The sequence below is a fragment of the Dissoconium aciculare genome (genome assembly GCF_010015565.1).
Source record: "Dissoconium aciculare CBS 342.82 unplaced genomic scaffold K489scaffold_11, whole genome shotgun sequence".
Taxonomy (NCBI): domain Eukaryota; kingdom Fungi; phylum Ascomycota; class Dothideomycetes; order Mycosphaerellales; family Dissoconiaceae; genus Dissoconium; species Dissoconium aciculare.
Genome location: NW_022984961.1, coordinates 372,832 through 388,019, shown reverse-complemented (window position 1 = coordinate 388,019; position 15,188 = coordinate 372,832). Strand labels below are relative to the sequence as shown.

Genomic DNA, 15,188 nt, shown 5'->3' with positions numbered 1-15,188 from the left:
GTAAATGCACCATGCTGGCAATCGTCGTTACTGATGCATCAGATGCTACGATAATTGCAACACCAACTAACAATACTTGAATCGATGCGATAAAATGTGACACGTGGCGCTAGATTGGCCTTGTTCTTGATACGAATGAAAAGACATGAGATGTTCTTCGCTCAGCTAAATGTTACAGGTCGTCCTCATGAGTGTATGACTGCGGCTGCGAAGCTGCGTACACTGCGAGCTCTGGTGGAGAGCATTTGTTAACCACATCATAATTGACTGCTGCGATGATCTTCTCGCGATAGCGAGTGAAGTAAGGAAATGGCAACCAATTGTGGTATGAAGTTGAAGCCATGGCGGTGCGACTTGTGTCTTTGTGTGTACAAGTGTTGGTGTCAATGATGGTAGATGGAAAATCGCGGACTTCTGGAAAGTGTCCGATGCTCACTTTCACTCTCCGTGCACAAGCGACAGCTGCCTGAAAGTTTTTCACGTGTCCAGCCTGGATCGCGACGTGATATTGATCTCTAGCCGCCTCTGATTTGGTTTGTTGTTCACTTTCCTGCCCATACAGCAAGATTGTGCTGGTTCCTCGTGCTCTTCGTCACGATCGCGTCAGCCTAGACAAATTCATCTGCAAGCGACTTTGGAACCTTCATCAGGATCGCGCCAGAAAGAAATTAGGCTCTTTGCCCTTCGCATCACGACAGGCCTTAGTGATTTCGATCAGTGGTCGGCCTTGTCATGTATAACAACGACGAGCAAGAGATGGGACGCACGTGGTTGAAGACAATGGACACAGAGAATACGACGGTACCGCTCTTGACGGGCGGGGGCTGGAGGATTGAACAGCGCTTTGACAGTATGCTCTTGCAATCAAAATTTGAATGGGGGTATATAACTGTACGAGAAATGGATCATGCGGGGAGGCACTTTCACTTCGCAACACCAACCTCCAGGAGGCTCTTCGCACTTGAGACCACGGCCTCCTGTGCACTGCGAGGGGCCCATCCTAACACACGCTTCGCCTTCGTATTGGTTCCATTCTTAGGCTTACCCAGCTCCGACGACACCATGCCGATAGTTTTGTCGAAGAATCCAGCAACCTGCAGGAGAATGTTGGGAAGCTCGCGCGAGGGAAGCTTCTTGATGATGTGAGGTGGCAGATCGCTGTCCTTGAGCAGGTTTGCGATCTGCAGCACGCTCAGAAAGTCGCCGTCGGCGGTTCCGAGGAAGCGCTGTCCTGCGGCGTCTGGGTGGGTCATGGCCAACAAGTGCAGAGCTGCAATGTCGCGAACATCGACGACACCGAGCACGAGCTTGGGACAGCCAGGGATTTGACCCTTGACCAGGCGTGAGACGAGCTCGACACTGGTCGCGAAGTCTTTGGACAGCACAGGGCCGAACACGCCAACCGGGTTGACCACGGCAAGCTCCAAATCTCCACCCTCGGTCTTGATATATTCCCACGCAGCGCGCTCTGCGATCGTCTTGCTCTTCGCGTAGGGTGACACAGGCTTAGCCGGGTTCTCGAGGTTTGTCCAATTCTCCTCGTCGTATGGCTTGTCGGTAGGGACTTGGCCGTATCCAATTGATGCGAAGGAGCTTGTGACGACCACACGCTTGACGGTACCTGCAGCTTTTGCTGCTCTCAAAGCCCGCAATGTGCCTTCTCTTGCTGGGATGATCAGGTCATCCTCGTGCTTGGGAGCACCGGGAGGAAAGGGACTGGCAACGTGCAAGACATAGGCACAGCCTGTGGCGGCCTCTGTCCAGCCATCGTCCTTGAGGAGGTCCACGGCGACGAAGGTGACGCTGTTGGCCTGCTCTTCGGTGGCGCCTCCTTGGCGCAGCATCTGTTTGACCTCATCGGTGCGCTTCAGCGAGCGCAGTGTGGTGCGCACATTGTAGCCCTGCTCCAAAGCTTTGAGAATGCAGTGAGAGCCAATGAAGCCGGAGCCTCCGGTGACGAGAACAGTCTCTTTCGCAGCCATTGTTGCTAAAGGTCTGGTGTAGTTGAGTGACAATCGATCGGAAATTGAAACGGGAGTGAGGATGCGAGGTGAAATTAATGTACTTGACCTTTTCAGCAGATTCTCGTTCTTCACAATAGATGCGAAACCCCTCTTCGTGCTCACAGAGCCTGCACACGCGGTCGCAACAATCGTGCTGATTCGACAAGCGCGAACACTATACTGAAGTACTAGCGACATGGTCCAATGCTCGATTGACACCGGAGGACGGCTGGGGTAGTGGTGATTTCGAGGCTGGTCGAGAAACGCTAGTCATTGGTGAAAGTCGGAACCGGCTCAATCTTGTTCCGACCTCCGTCTCGTAATGAGCACCTGGGCATGTATCATTCCGACACTGAGGTTGATTAGCACAAGCGAAGGATGAACCGTTCTTGAGCGGTATAGTGGTGAACACCAGCTCCCGAATGTCATTGGTTTGGCCCGTGTGTTTTGTGTGGACCTGCACATTATTTGCATTGGCGGGCAAGAGCTCTCTTATCTCCGAACCCTAACCCTCGTATATATCTGTATACACACGTGCTGAGATCGCGCCACCGAGGCACTGGACGTCAGCTATCATATCATGATCACCTGGGCCGCATCACTAGGTTATTAGGGGTTATTAGGTACTTGACGTTTGCTTACATGCATACAATACGCCATTTGCGGTGAAATAGACGTGCGTATACGCATAGAATATCCTCAGTCACAGTAGTACTTGTTTCCATCTCTTCCTCGTGTCTATTACTCTGCTGAAGTGTCGCACAAGCCTTGCGAGCCTCCCACACTTGAAGTAGTGGCAGAATTTCATCCGTCCAACATTATGGCAAGCAGCAACACCAAGACTCGTACCTTCGAGACCCAAAGTGGTCCGGTCATTGCAGACGTGCAATCCGATTTGACTCGAGCCAGAGCGATACCTTTTGGACAAGCCAAACGATTCGCCAAACCTGGGAAGCCCACGCCCTGGACCGAACCCCGAGACTGTACCAAACTCGGACCCGTCTCGCCCCAGATCAAGTTCCGATTGGAATTTGTTTTAGGAGAGCGTGCATCTGATCGGGAATTCAGCGAGGACTGCCTTTCCTTGACCGTCATCACTCCCACCGATAGCACACAGCAATCGAAACTCCCGGTGATTGTCTGGTACCATGGTGGTGCTAACATTGCCGGCGGTGCGGACATTGACATCCTCGACACCAGCGATCTCGCGCGGCGAGGCGCAGTCTTGGTCAACGTACAATACCGACTGAGCATCTTCGGCTGTCTCGAGGTCGACGGTCTGATCCCGCCGAATCTCCACGTGCTAGATCAAATTCAAGCGTTGCAATGGGTCCACGACAACATCAGCAATTTTGGCGGTGACCCCGAGCTCGTGACAATTATGGGCCAGTCCGCTGGCGGCTGTGCTGTCTACAACATCATCATGGCCGAAGGCACTGAGCATCTCTACCAGCGAGCCATCCTGCAGAGTGCCCCCCTGGGCATTATCAGCCGCTCAGGCAAAGACGCCAAAATCAACGCCGAACGGGCCCGCGAACTCCTCGGCGGAACGTCCGAATCCGCCGCATCCAAGACCACGGCCGAAATGACCGAGATCCTAGAAACCCTCATCGACGAGCAGCGCGCCCGCGGCGGCGGCCTCGGCTTCTGGGCAAGCTGGGGCAAGCACCCGCTCCCCGAACCATCGCAGATCCCCTCACGCATCGCCGAGCTCGCGCCCAAGAAAGACCTCTTCCTCGGCTGGACCGCTGACGACAGTCTCCCCTTCATCCAACTCTCGGGCGGCCTTCCCTCACGGGTCGCTAGCATCCCCCTCATCGGCGGCTACGCGCTCAACACGATCAGCAAATACGTCACCAACTTCGTCTTCAAGCAGCCCACGCTGGAATTCCATGCACAGTGGCAGAAACACGGCGGGAAATCGACCGCTTTCCGCTTCGACTGGTTTCCGGCAGGAAGTGCGCTGCGGGCGTGCCATTGCATCGATCTGGTGTTCCTGTTTGCTGATTGGAGCGTTTGGTCGCGGGCTCCGCTTGCCCAGGGGCCTGGCTCCCAGGCGATTGTGGAGAGGCTGGCGCCGCATGTCAAGGACACTTTTGTGCATTTCGCCAAGAGCGGGTTGCCGACTGGAGAGTTGATTGTTATTGATGAGAGATTCTCGTCCAAGCCGTGGGTCGGCGGCAAGGATTAGGTCAATGGTAGATTTGAAAGTTGTGTGATGTAGATAGTGACTGGTCATGTTGTGATGATGTTTATGAGCTGAACGATGAAGGACAATCGCATATCATTTTAGTCAGTGCGCCATGAATTTGGTGTCGCAATGGAGAAATGGATGTTTCAATCAGCAAAGTGTAGGTGTCTGCAATTTGGTTATGTGCTATGTAGACCAAACCGAGCATCCAAGGTAGAAAGGCAGGAAATACCAATATTTTCGTGAAGATAATATTTATTCACCCAAAATCCCGCTCGGACATTCAATGCCAAATCTCACATCTAGTGTGTATCTGCGTGAGTGGCAAACCCTCACACGTTCGCTACAATCAACCCTCACTGTTCGAGGAAAAGCGACCGTCTTCTCCCTGAACCCCCGAACGCCAATTTCGCCGCTGCAAAGATGTCGGAGAGATGGAAAGCCATTCTGGTATGTTGTCGCAGCAAAATTCGGACCAAGAAAATTCGTCAAATCTGAAGAGAAACAAAAATGCCTCGATAGATAGATAAATAGATAGTAACCACAGATCGAGAAGACAAAAGAGCCGATTCCAGTCAGAGAAAAGACCCGAGCCAAAGATGCAGGGAGAGATGGGCAAGAAGCGAAAACCGACTTATTGCATCTCGTGCAGTCCCGGCACGCTGTCCTGGCTCATGTGTCTCGGTCTCAACGGCCGCGGCACAGAATCGCTCGAAAGCTGTCTCTCATGCGGGATGCGCAACGGCGGCACCGAGTCGCTCGAGATGTGTCGGTCGTTCGGGCTGACCAGCGCTGCCGGGCTCGTTCCGGGACTGCCGGCCGCGTTGGGGTCGGGGCTCGGGGCTTCGCGGAGCTGGCTGAGCGTCTGGAAGTGTTGCTGCTCGTCGTGGTTCATCGGCGAGATGGCGCTGACGGCGCTGCCCCAGGAAATGGGAGAGCGGTGGTTCACGGGGCGGGTGGAGCCGCCGTCCAGTTCGTGCATTTCTGGCACCGGGGCGGGTTGCGGGACGCGGTTGAGTTGGGCTTGGCGTTGCGCGTGGAAGGCGGAGACGGTTTGCGTGGCGTCGAGTTCGGATTTGAAGAAGGCTGGGTCGTCACCTGGCGGTGAGCCGACGACGGGTGGTGGGCCGAATTCGTTGCCCGGCTTAAAGTACTCGCCCATGACGTGGCGACGCTGTTCGTCGACATTGCCGAATTCGGAGTCTGCAGCGAGGGTGGTGTCGCCCACGCTGGAGGGGGTTTGGTGGTAGCGCGGTCGCTTCTTCTTGTTGGTGTTGTTGTTGAGGAAGGCTTGGCGACGACGTCGCCAGAAGACGAAGATAAGAGCTCCGATGAGCGCAACACCGGCAAGGGCACCGATCGCAATTCCGGCAATGGCACCGGCGCCTAGAGGCGCGGCAGCAGCAGTCGGGGTGGGGCTGCTGTTGCTGCTAGAGCTGCCAATTGTGACGACACCAGAGGTGGAAGTCCCAGAGACGTCTTGAGCTACACCAATGGTCAGAACCTTGGCCTCGTAGTCGGCTGTGAGGTAACTAGTTGAGAGAACGTTAGCGCGCAAATCATGGTGGCTAGATAAGCATGGCCATAGACTTACGCTTCTTGTAGGAAGGTCCGGCCGAGGAAGAAGCCTGTTGTAGTATTGGAGCGTCGCAGAGGGAAATAACGCTGCTGTCTCGTCGGATTTGACGGATTGACTCCCGCAAACGGAAACCTTGCAGTTTGATCGAAAGCTCCATATGGCAACGTGATGGGGATACTGTTTGACGAGTTTCCCGAGGCTGCAAGATTGAAGGTGAAGCTCGGGGCGGCATTCTGGAGATTTGTGCGTAAAGTGTCATTGACGAGATACAATTGCGTCGCTTTGTCGTAGACCAAACCCAGCGCCAACTCAACTTGGTCGCAGATGGTGTCCGGGAGCCAAATCTCCGGTACTACCGAATCGATCAATGCAAATTGGCCAACGGGGATATTGTTCCTGTTGCCCGACGCGCTGAGGGTAATGCTCTTGATGTAGACGCTGAGGTCGGATGTGGTCGACCCCGAGATTGGAACAGACAGTGCCGTCGACATATCGACACGGCTCCCGTCATAGCCTCCGAGCGTGAGACTTCCAAAAACTTGGGGACTCTTGTAATACTTCCCTGCGGTGTAGCCAAAGTACACACTTGGTACCGTGCCTGCAGCCTTCAAGGCTTGCAAAACACTCGTCTGGCTGGTGGAGTCGGCAAGCGGAAGATGATTCGGAATGCCGCGCACACCCAGCATGCCTATCCATGGATTAACAGCATTGTAAACTGCAACGACCTGTGATGTGAGGTTTGGAGTTCTTGACGAGGGAAGCAGATCGAACGCGACAGTGTCAAGTCCGACTGAAGCGGGGACCTGCCCTGGTCCTGCGTTACCAAGTTTTTGCTCAGAGTCGAAAGGTAGGTAGAAATTCTTTGAGCCATCGGCAGCCGTCAACTTGGTCCAGGTAAGACTGTTGGAGGTGTTGAAAAGAGAGGGTGTACCGCCTCGTGAAAACTCACAAGCGGTACTTGGGCCAGCGTTGAAGGTATTGACACAGCCGAGCGGTGACACGAGTGCGACATATTCGGATGATGTCGCTGGAAGGATGCGCTGTTGTTTCGGTCCCGTACCGACCACGATGCTGAATGTTGACCAGTTGCCATCGTTGCCTTCAAACTCCTGTGACGGAGCGATGCTGATGGCGTTGGGCATGGTGAAGGCGCGCGAGAGCAACTTGCGATTCCCTGAATGTCACGATATCAAAATGTCCAAGCGATTAGAACATGTCCCGCCGAGAGATTCGAGAAACGCGAGAACACGATAGATCGAGCAAAAGCGGGACGAAGGACGACAAGCAAGGATATCAAACAGCCAGAGAGCGACCAGAACGCGGAGCGAACGCAGTCGTGGTCTGATGAGCCTTGCAGACAAAGCTCGGTCGGTCAATCCTTGGGCGAAGAAGGACTTCGAGATGGGTACAGTACACGATTGGGAAGAGAGTGGCGAATAGGCGTAGTCAGCCACCACTGATTGGTGAATCGGAGTGATTCTGGAAGCTAGAGAGCCCAGCAAGCAGTACCAGCCAGAGCAAAGGACCGATGTTTGAGAGTGCCGCGAGAAGTACAATAAGCAGCTAACAGCGGGAGCAGGATTAAACCCCAAAAAGGTGTGCAAGTGGCCAGATGCCCTCGGATGAGCGCAGGCTGTTCACGAATCACGGTTTCAACTTCAGAAAGGCAGGGAACACTCGAGGAAACAGGACGCGAGGGTGGAATCCTCCTCGACCTAGGCAAATCGAGGCGGACGAGGTTCAGAGGACGGGAGCGCATGTCGGTGGCATCGTCCGCTCGAGATTCGAAAGGGTTCCTGTCACCCACACTCATCCTTGATGCAGATAAGCTGCATGAGGCACAGCACCTGCATGGGTTAGGAAGAAAAAAGCGGACCTTAAGGTTTGCGTCGAAGCTCGACCGGTGAGGCTATGGGAATTGCGCCTAAAATGAGCAGAAGAAACGCCCGCAACGCTTACAGGCGTGATGGGGGCAGCCCAACAGTTCAGCAGCAGGCGGAGTGGGCGCTGATCACTGAGAATGCGACGAGATGCGCTGGCACGCTGGTGATGGGATGAGATGAGCTGTGATGCGATGCGATGCGATGCGTCAAGTGATCGTGGGTGAGATGGAGTGGGACGACTGCAGCGCATGGACCTGGAAACTTTTGCGTGCGGCGCAGCGTTTCAGCATATTTTCTGCTCTTTTATCCGACGGACGTTTGGCGATGGAAATTATGCGTTGTCATCGCCTTGTTGTTGTTGTTGCTGTTGCAATGGTGGTGGCTATATAGATGGCGGGAAATAATGAAATAACCAACTCGGGAGCGAGTCGGCTTGTTGGTGACAAGCTTGGAAAGGACAAAAATAGAGAAGTGGAAATTCTGACTAACTGGGCTACGGTAGCTCGTTGGGGTCATCAGAGATCCATCGGGCGCCCAACTCCGCCACCTCATGCATGCACCCAGCTTTGCCCGCTCGAGTTGAATGGCGTGCTCTCTGCGTGTCTTTTGTACAGTGAGATGTTGATCAGGAACAACATCGGCCAGGCGTCTGGTGCGTCGAAGAGATGCTTTTCCCTGACGGAAGGGCAGGCTCAAGGAAACCCGACGGAAAAGCGAGGATGAACGAGGTTTGCGGATCTTGCGCCTCCCGACGTTTGTGCAGCGCAGCACAGCACCGCACAGTACAGTACTAGAGATGACGAGACGACCAGTGTGTGATCATCAACGGCGGCAGAAAGTGCGACACGAGTAATTTCTTCCAGGTTGACTCCGAGGTGGGATGTGCGTGTGCGTCGAGGGAGAGAGATGACAGGTGCAACGACCGAACTCTCTTTTCCCTCTCCTGTGCATGGAATCATGGATGGGCGGACATGAGAAGTCGCAGAAGTAGCAGCCGACGGAGAAGGACATCCGAGGGGAAACAAACCAAAAAAACAACAACAATCGACGAGCTGTCACACGCCGCTTCTTCACCACTGCGGCTGCTTCTACCGATCTCGACAGTCATAAGCAGCGCTGGTCTCGTGCTAGACGACGCTATTCAACTAGCCCTGTGCTACTATCGTCTCATCTCTGCAGTGACGCGCCCCTAGGACAATTCCCATCTCCAAACCGTCGCGGGCCAGGCACAGCCCGATAGCAAGGGCCGCCCTCCCGTCGAAAAGCATGCTGGAGGACATCACCTTCCTTCGCGTTTCTGGTCTTGCATGTGAAGAAAATATTTCACCACTTCATATTTCTACAGCGGGAATCATCATCATACATACCTAGGTACTCCAGAGGACCACGACCACGAGCACAGATGCTTCATGCCATGGCCTTGCTATCTTTACTACACCTGGGCAGTATTTTGTGTTGCTCTTTGCTGACATAGCAATGGATACACCGAGACTGAGTTGGCGGGGTGCAGGCTCGAGGTCCACCACCCACCGGTGAGTATATCGCTTCGGCTCGAGTCAGACCTCCAGACTGGATACAACAAGAGTACCTAGGCACATACGGAGAAGTGCATGTACTCCTCAGCCCATAAGGACCAATTGTGAACGTGACAACAACATCCTTCCTATCCACAGCAGAGGCTTGAGTCTCGATCAGCCATGATGATGATGATGATGATGATGAGGATTATGTATGTATACGTGTATACCACCAGTATCGTCGATGCAGTAGGTGCAGTACAAGGTTCCTGTCCTTCTACGGGCGGGGAAGGTGCCTGAACTTATCAATACTCCGGTGCGACAAATATGTAACATAACGCCTTTCCTGCTCCTATCAACGCCTGTCTGTACATCCATCTATGGTACTCATAGGTAGTTTGGTAGGCATCGGAGGATTGAGCTGTATCGCTTGCACGTGGGCCTGAATCTGGTCAGCCCTAGCTACACCAGATGTTACTGTGCCCTTCGTTTTTGGCCCCCATGCACAGCACAGCAGAGTGAGGAGACGGTGAGCTCTTTCTCTGAGCCTTCTCTACCCAGAGGAGGAACATCTCCGTCCTGCGTATCCATATACGGTCTCGCTATCATCATTATCAGAGAGCCCGAGCGCTGCCTGATCAATGACGACGAGGGCAACTAGAAAGGATAGTCTTGCGATTTGATCTCCCTAAACCGTCTTCATTCATTGAATCTAGTCAGCGTGGCTGTACAAAAAGTATTACAAACGGAGGACCCCCCAGCTGTGACATGCATCACCAAAAACGAACAATCTGCGCCTCACACCGGCAGGATCCACATCCAAGCTTTAGGCTTGAGGCATAAGTGCCAAAGGAGCATCGGTCCGCTCCAACGTCTCTTTGCGACGACACGCCTCACAGACGCTTTTAGAATTTCTCGTCACATTTTTGCCATACAACGGGCCTCGTAGCTTCATGCGCGTTGGCCGGTCTAGTGAAGATTCGATGCGTTCGCCCTGCCACTTCTGCACCTCGAAGCCGCCATCCCATCGCAAAAATGCGAGCGATTCCATTCAGGCCGCCCATCCATCCCAGGGTCCTCGAGCACGCACACCCCCGATTCCAAACGTCAGCCTTTTCCGCTCTCGTCGTCCTCGGTTTGCCCACATCTCATCACAGCACTCGGCGAAAGCACGCAAGGATCTCCCATTTCCGGCAAGCAGATTCTGCGCCGCATGCAAGCCTCTTGCTGTTTTCGCTCGTGGTTCTGGGCATCGCCATGGAGGGCGCGGCGATTTTGCGGCGTCGAGCCATGCACTCCCTCCTCGGTCAATGTGGTCATCTCGATAGACTTTCTGCCCATCGCGGGTATCCATTGTGGTGAGCGCCCGTGAGCACCATACGATGGCGAAGGGAATCAGTGATGATGCCCACCCTGCCATGTAGGTCGATGCAATATTACATGTATGGAACATTACCCTTTTCGCTCACACCCATGACTGTGCCTCTGACGATCTCATTCTAAACCTCTTTTTCTTTGCTCAGTCGCGTACTAGTCCTTTGCTCTTCAGTTCCCTTTCTTCCTTCTGATTCATACCTTGTCTGAGGCACAGAAGTGTTACCAGGGCACAAATCCAGAAGACCGGTTTGCACACGGTTTGGAAAGAAGCTTTGCCTAAGCTGTCTCTGATCAGCTCAGCTCCCATACCTCCTGGTGGACTTGCGATATCACATCACACAGCTCGACAAGATGAAGTCGTTTCTCGCAGTTGTAGCTGCGGCGGGCTTCGTCCTGGCCGCTGCTGAGCCTATCGAGGTCAGAGCGGACCCGACAGGTTACACCTCGCCGCCGGCAGGTTACACAGATGCGCCGGCTGGCTACACAAACTCGCCAGCGGGATACACATCCACCTCTCCAGAACCGGTAGCATACACGACGAAGACATCGTCGCCTGCACCTTATGTGCCTCCTGCAACCTATGCACCTCCGCCACAGTACACAACCCTCACTGTGACAGAGACGGAGACCGACCACACCACGGCCGTCTCAACAGTCCAGAAAACAGCTACCTTGTACACCACTGAGACAGATCGCACCACGGAGACGGACACGGCGACCTCGACCACATGCACAACTACCACAACTACCGTTCCCGTCACCGAGACCGATACCACGACAGCCAAGGTGTACGAGACCTACCAGACAACTCTCGTGTATGACACGACAGAGACCCTCAAGTACAGCACCACCTACCTCACCACATCCACCTTTGTAGACTCCTTGACCTCGACCATCTACCAGACTAGCATCTATGATGCCACCGTGACCACAACCTTGGGAACTACCAAGACTCTCACAACTGTCGTTCCTTCAACCACCATCATTCCTGAGACCACAATCATCACCTCGGATGTCACTTCGACCATCCCTGTGACTTCAATCACCACCGAAACAAATGAGTACAAGACCACTGAGACTTCGACCGCCGTCAAGACGGTCACGTCAGAAGTGTTCACTACCAGCGTCATTTTGTCGACTTATTCCACATTGGTCACATCGACGGATCTCGTGACAGCCACGATCCCTATCACGACCACTGTCGCGGGCGTGCCGGTCACTTCATACCGCACTGTTACAACACCTACCTTGATCACCACGACCGCGCTGTCCACCTTGACGACGACCGCCACCTTCACCCCGAGCCCGGTGACTCGTACAGTGACATCTGTGGCTACGTCTCTCGTCACCGATGTCCTCACCCGGACTACCACTCAAGCCGGTATTCCAGTGACATTGACCTACACCGTTACCACACCGACTGTCATCACCACCACAGCGACCACAGTTTCTCTTACAATTGCCACCCGCACCGCGACCAGCACTTTGGTTGTGCCTACGACCATCGTTTCCACATTGCCAGGATCGACTGTGACCACTTCAATTTACGGCCAGCTGACCACCATTACAAACCCTGGAATTCCCACGACCATCATCTCTCTCGCAACCATTACTCAGCCGACAACTACCACTCAGCCGATTTATGTCACGATCTCGCCCAGCACAGTGACATCCACTGTCACCACTGAGCGCAATGGCATCACTTACATCTCCGAGTCCATCACAACTCAGTACATTGAGAAGACCGTCACGGTACAGCCTACCACAGCTGCTCCCACCACAAGCGCTTGCGATACCGCTGCGGCTGCGTTGATCACTCCTGGTCCGTCAGTCTGCTCGAACCAGGCTTGTACCCTCGGATTCGAGTTTGGTGCTTACGCCACCTGGTCAGAGTACCCGGACAGCCCTCCACTCAAGACCGAAGTCTACTTCGTCAACCCGGCTGCCCGAGCGACTTGCATCACCACCATTTGTAACACAGCCCTCTTCAGCAAATCGTACTACCAAAGTGTGACCAGCTGTGCCAACCCTCCTTGCGCCTACAACGCCTTGGACTGTGACTGCAACATTGTCATCAAGGGCATCAACTTGCCAAATGGACGTGCGACCTCCATCGTTCAGAAGGGCAACGGTGGCAACAACCTCATTCTCGGCCCAACTGCCTTGGCTGTCAACGTCGCCACCGTCAACAGCTGTGGTGTTGCCGGTTGTCTCTCTGCTGCAAGCTCCACCTTCATGGGTGAGATTGTCTACACCGGAGCCGTCTCCTCCACCGAGACCACCAACGCTGCCGGAGCTGCGATTACGGATTACATTCTCCCTGATCTGCCCAAGTACTTCCCTCCTGGTAACCCCTTCGCCAGCTGTACGCACGCTACCCTCGAGACCCCCGGGGCTTTCATCAAGGCGCGCTCGGAGCAGCTCTACTCCCCTGCTCAGGAGACCGCAGCTCCGGTCGCTGCCAGGGATGATGGCCTCTTGTGGAGCTACCCCACCGCAGAGTACCACCGCATGGGCAAGCGTGACGACGTCATGGGTGCCTCCAAGACAATCATCTGGTCCGGCGCTCCTGACATCATTCCCACGTTGAGTTTCAGCGCCAGCGTCCCGGCTCTCAGCGATGTGTTGACTGGCATCCTTCCCCCGAACACGGCTGCGACCACCAGCCCGGCTCCCACTACTAACGCGGCGCCCACGACCACCGCGGCTCCTGTGACCTCAAGCGAGCCTTCCACTGCGCCAACCACTGCACCAACAACCGCACCGACTACGGCACCCACAACGGCGCCAACCACGGCGCCTACCACAGCGTCAACTGACTCGGTCCCGACCACGGTTCCGACCACTGCCCCAACCACGGCGCCCACCACGGTTGCCACCGAAGCCCCGACCGCCGCTCCTACCACCACTCCTACCGAAGTCCCGACCACTGCCCCAACCACGGCTCCCACCACGGCTCCCACCACAGCTCCCACTGAAGCTCCGACTACCGCTCCTACGACCAGCGATGCCGCCGCTCCAACCACAGCCGCTCCGACAACCGCTGCTCCGACAACTGCCGCCCCGGCCACGGCCGTGACCACCAATTCGCCTCTCGTCATCACCGGCACTGATGGTGCTCCAACAACGATCCCGATTGTTCCGGCGCCAATCACTACCGTGACCACCGAGAACCCTCCAGTAATCCCGGCCACGGTATCAAACGGCACGCCGATTTCTGCACCCACCAACACCATCATCACCACAATCGGCGGTACCTCGGTGACATTTGTCCAGCCCACCTCGACCAACATCTTCACGACCACCCTCGCCGGAACTCCCGTCACCGTCAGCGTGCCCATCGAGAGCGTCCCGACCACCCCTGTGACTCTCACCACCGTTCTCGGCGGCACCCCAGTGACATTCATCCAGCCCACGACCAGCCTCTTCACCACCCAAATCGCCGGCACCGCCGTCGTCATCACCGTCCCGACCCTCGGCGCAACCGCCTCCCCAGGCTCCTCTCCCGCCACCAACCCCTTCGGCACCTCGACCGCATGCAGCGCTCCGGCCAACACGCTCCCCAGCGGTCCAGGAATCTACAGCTGCGGCGCCTCCGGCTGCACCCTGCTCGGCAGTGCCGCGACTAGCTCACCCAAGCCGACCACGCCCGCGACCACCGGCAACGGCACCGTCCCCGCCCGCGCGACAAACTCCAACTCCACCTCCTCCGGCCCCGCGGTCTACACCAAGACTCAGGGCAGCGCGGCAGTCCGCGGCGTCGAGGCCTCCTTCGGCGTCATCTTCGCCGCGATCGCCGTCGTCCTTGCGGTGTTCGCCATGTGATTTCTTGAATGAGACCATGACGTCCCATGAAAGCACGCAGCTACCGATCGATCGACGGAAAGATGGAAGACCATGAAATTCTGGAGAGAGAGATTGCACCTCATTTTGAAAATATTTTTGATCACAACTTCCCGCGATTGTTCGCCCACCTTCGGCTTTTGTCTATCCTTAATATCAGCTTTACGAAAAGGAAAAACCATTCATACCCTTCCTCGAACGGAAAAATAACCCACAATTTTTGGGAGATATATTTAGATTTATACCAGGTTTCTATGGGAAATTCACATTCTTTGCACACATGCTCGCTCCATGGTAATTGATATTCGGTGATTGTCTGAATGTTCGGTGATCGTTCAACTTCCTCGAACCGTCTCTCAGGGCACCATGATGATGCGTGTGTTGACCCTGTTGCGTGGTGACCTCATCGAATGAAGAAGCCCAAGCACTGTCCAACCTCGATGATCCTACAATCACGGCACAGGCCGATCGCGAATGTCGGCGGGGTGCCGGAATGCCGTCACGGAGTGCACGGCCCGACGCTTGGATTGGTGAGGTCATGGTGTGGTTTTGGCTTGCGCAGGAGTTTCCTCGTCACACATGTTTTGTTCGGCATGACGATATGTGATTGCTGCGTGAAGATGATGACGAGGTATGGCCATCGATCGATTTAAACGGCGTACTCCGAAGACTAATTCGATGTTCGCTACTCCTGATGACTAAAGGGAAGGTTGACTGCTTCTCGAAGAATGGGTAACCATCTGGGCTAGTCGTTCATTCATGATCTTGGATTGCTCCGTCCGATTTGATCGCTTC

At 54.9% G+C, this 15,188-nt stretch overlaps 7 protein-coding genes across 7 annotated transcripts; 3 read left to right on the top strand and 4 right to left on the bottom strand.

The window, feature by feature from the left end:
- Nucleotides 1-502: 502 nt before the first annotated feature.
- K489DRAFT_382938 (NAD-dependent epimerase/dehydratase) lies at nucleotides 503-2,416 on the bottom strand. Its single transcript, XM_033605493.1, has one exon. The coding sequence runs from the start codon at nucleotides 1,980-1,982 to the stop codon at nucleotides 924-926; it is 1,059 nt and encodes a 352-aa protein (XP_033457222.1). The 5' UTR covers nucleotides 1,983-2,416; the 3' UTR covers nucleotides 503-923.
- Nucleotides 2,417-2,645: 229 nt separating this feature from the next.
- Nucleotides 2,646-4,585, top strand: K489DRAFT_382937 (carboxylesterase type B). The gene has a single exon (XM_033605492.1). The coding sequence runs from the start codon at nucleotides 2,824-2,826 to the stop codon at nucleotides 4,192-4,194; it is 1,371 nt and encodes a 456-aa protein (XP_033457221.1). The 5' UTR covers nucleotides 2,646-2,823; the 3' UTR covers nucleotides 4,195-4,585.
- On the top strand, nucleotides 4,494-5,734 carry K489DRAFT_48540 (uncharacterized protein). Its single transcript, XM_033608668.1, has one exon. The coding sequence runs from the start codon at nucleotides 4,794-4,796 to the stop codon at nucleotides 5,442-5,444; it is 651 nt and encodes a 216-aa protein (XP_033457220.1). The 5' UTR covers nucleotides 4,494-4,793; the 3' UTR covers nucleotides 5,445-5,734.
- Nucleotide 5,735: 1 nt separating this feature from the next.
- On the bottom strand, nucleotides 5,736-7,087 carry K489DRAFT_48539 (uncharacterized protein). The gene has a single exon (XM_033608667.1). The coding sequence runs from the start codon at nucleotides 6,913-6,915 to the stop codon at nucleotides 5,785-5,787; it is 1,131 nt and encodes a 376-aa protein (XP_033457219.1). The 5' UTR covers nucleotides 6,916-7,087; the 3' UTR covers nucleotides 5,736-5,784.
- A 1,088-nt stretch (nucleotides 7,088-8,175) lies between these two features.
- Nucleotides 8,176-8,642, bottom strand: K489DRAFT_382935 (uncharacterized protein). The gene has a single exon (XM_033605491.1). It carries the CDS (start codon nucleotides 8,613-8,615, stop codon nucleotides 8,349-8,351), a length of 267 nt encoding a protein of 88 aa, XP_033457218.1. The 5' UTR covers nucleotides 8,616-8,642; the 3' UTR covers nucleotides 8,176-8,348.
- Nucleotides 8,643-10,070: 1,428 nt separating this feature from the next.
- On the bottom strand, nucleotides 10,071-10,764 carry K489DRAFT_48493 (uncharacterized protein). The gene has a single exon (XM_033608665.1). It carries the CDS (start codon nucleotides 10,624-10,626, stop codon nucleotides 10,225-10,227), a length of 402 nt encoding a protein of 133 aa, XP_033457217.1. The 5' UTR covers nucleotides 10,627-10,764; the 3' UTR covers nucleotides 10,071-10,224.
- K489DRAFT_48512 (uncharacterized protein) lies at nucleotides 10,765-14,548 on the top strand. The gene is made up of 2 exons (XM_033608666.1): nucleotides 10,765-14,197; nucleotides 14,445-14,548. The coding sequence occupies exons 1-2, from the start codon at nucleotides 10,902-10,904 to the stop codon at nucleotides 14,449-14,451; spliced, it is 3,303 nt and encodes a 1,100-aa protein (XP_033457216.1). The 5' UTR covers nucleotides 10,765-10,901; the 3' UTR covers nucleotides 14,452-14,548.
- Nucleotides 14,549-15,188: the final 640 nt, after the last annotated feature.

Bases quoted from the DNA above. Each gene is read 5' to 3' on its own strand.
- K489DRAFT_382938 (XM_033605493.1), bottom strand. From the start codon at position 1,982: ATGGCTGCGAAAGAGACTGTTCTCGTCACCGGAGGCTCCGGCTTCATT.
- K489DRAFT_382937 (XM_033605492.1), top strand. From the start codon at position 2,824: ATGGCAAGCAGCAACACCAAGACTCGTACCTTCGAGACCCAAAGTGGT.
- K489DRAFT_48540 (XM_033608668.1), top strand. From the start codon at position 4,794: ATGCAGGGAGAGATGGGCAAGAAGCGAAAACCGACTTATTGCATCTCG.
- K489DRAFT_48539 (XM_033608667.1), bottom strand. From the start codon at position 6,915: ATGCCCAACGCCATCAGCATCGCTCCGTCACAGGAGTTTGAAGGCAAC.
- K489DRAFT_382935 (XM_033605491.1), bottom strand. From the start codon at position 8,615: ATGATTCCATGCACAGGAGAGGGAAAAGAGAGTTCGGTCGTTGCACCT.
- K489DRAFT_48493 (XM_033608665.1), bottom strand. From the start codon at position 10,626: ATGTTCCATACATGTAATATTGCATCGACCTACATGGCAGGGTGGGCA.
- K489DRAFT_48512 (XM_033608666.1), top strand. From the start codon at position 10,902: ATGAAGTCGTTTCTCGCAGTTGTAGCTGCGGCGGGCTTCGTCCTGGCC.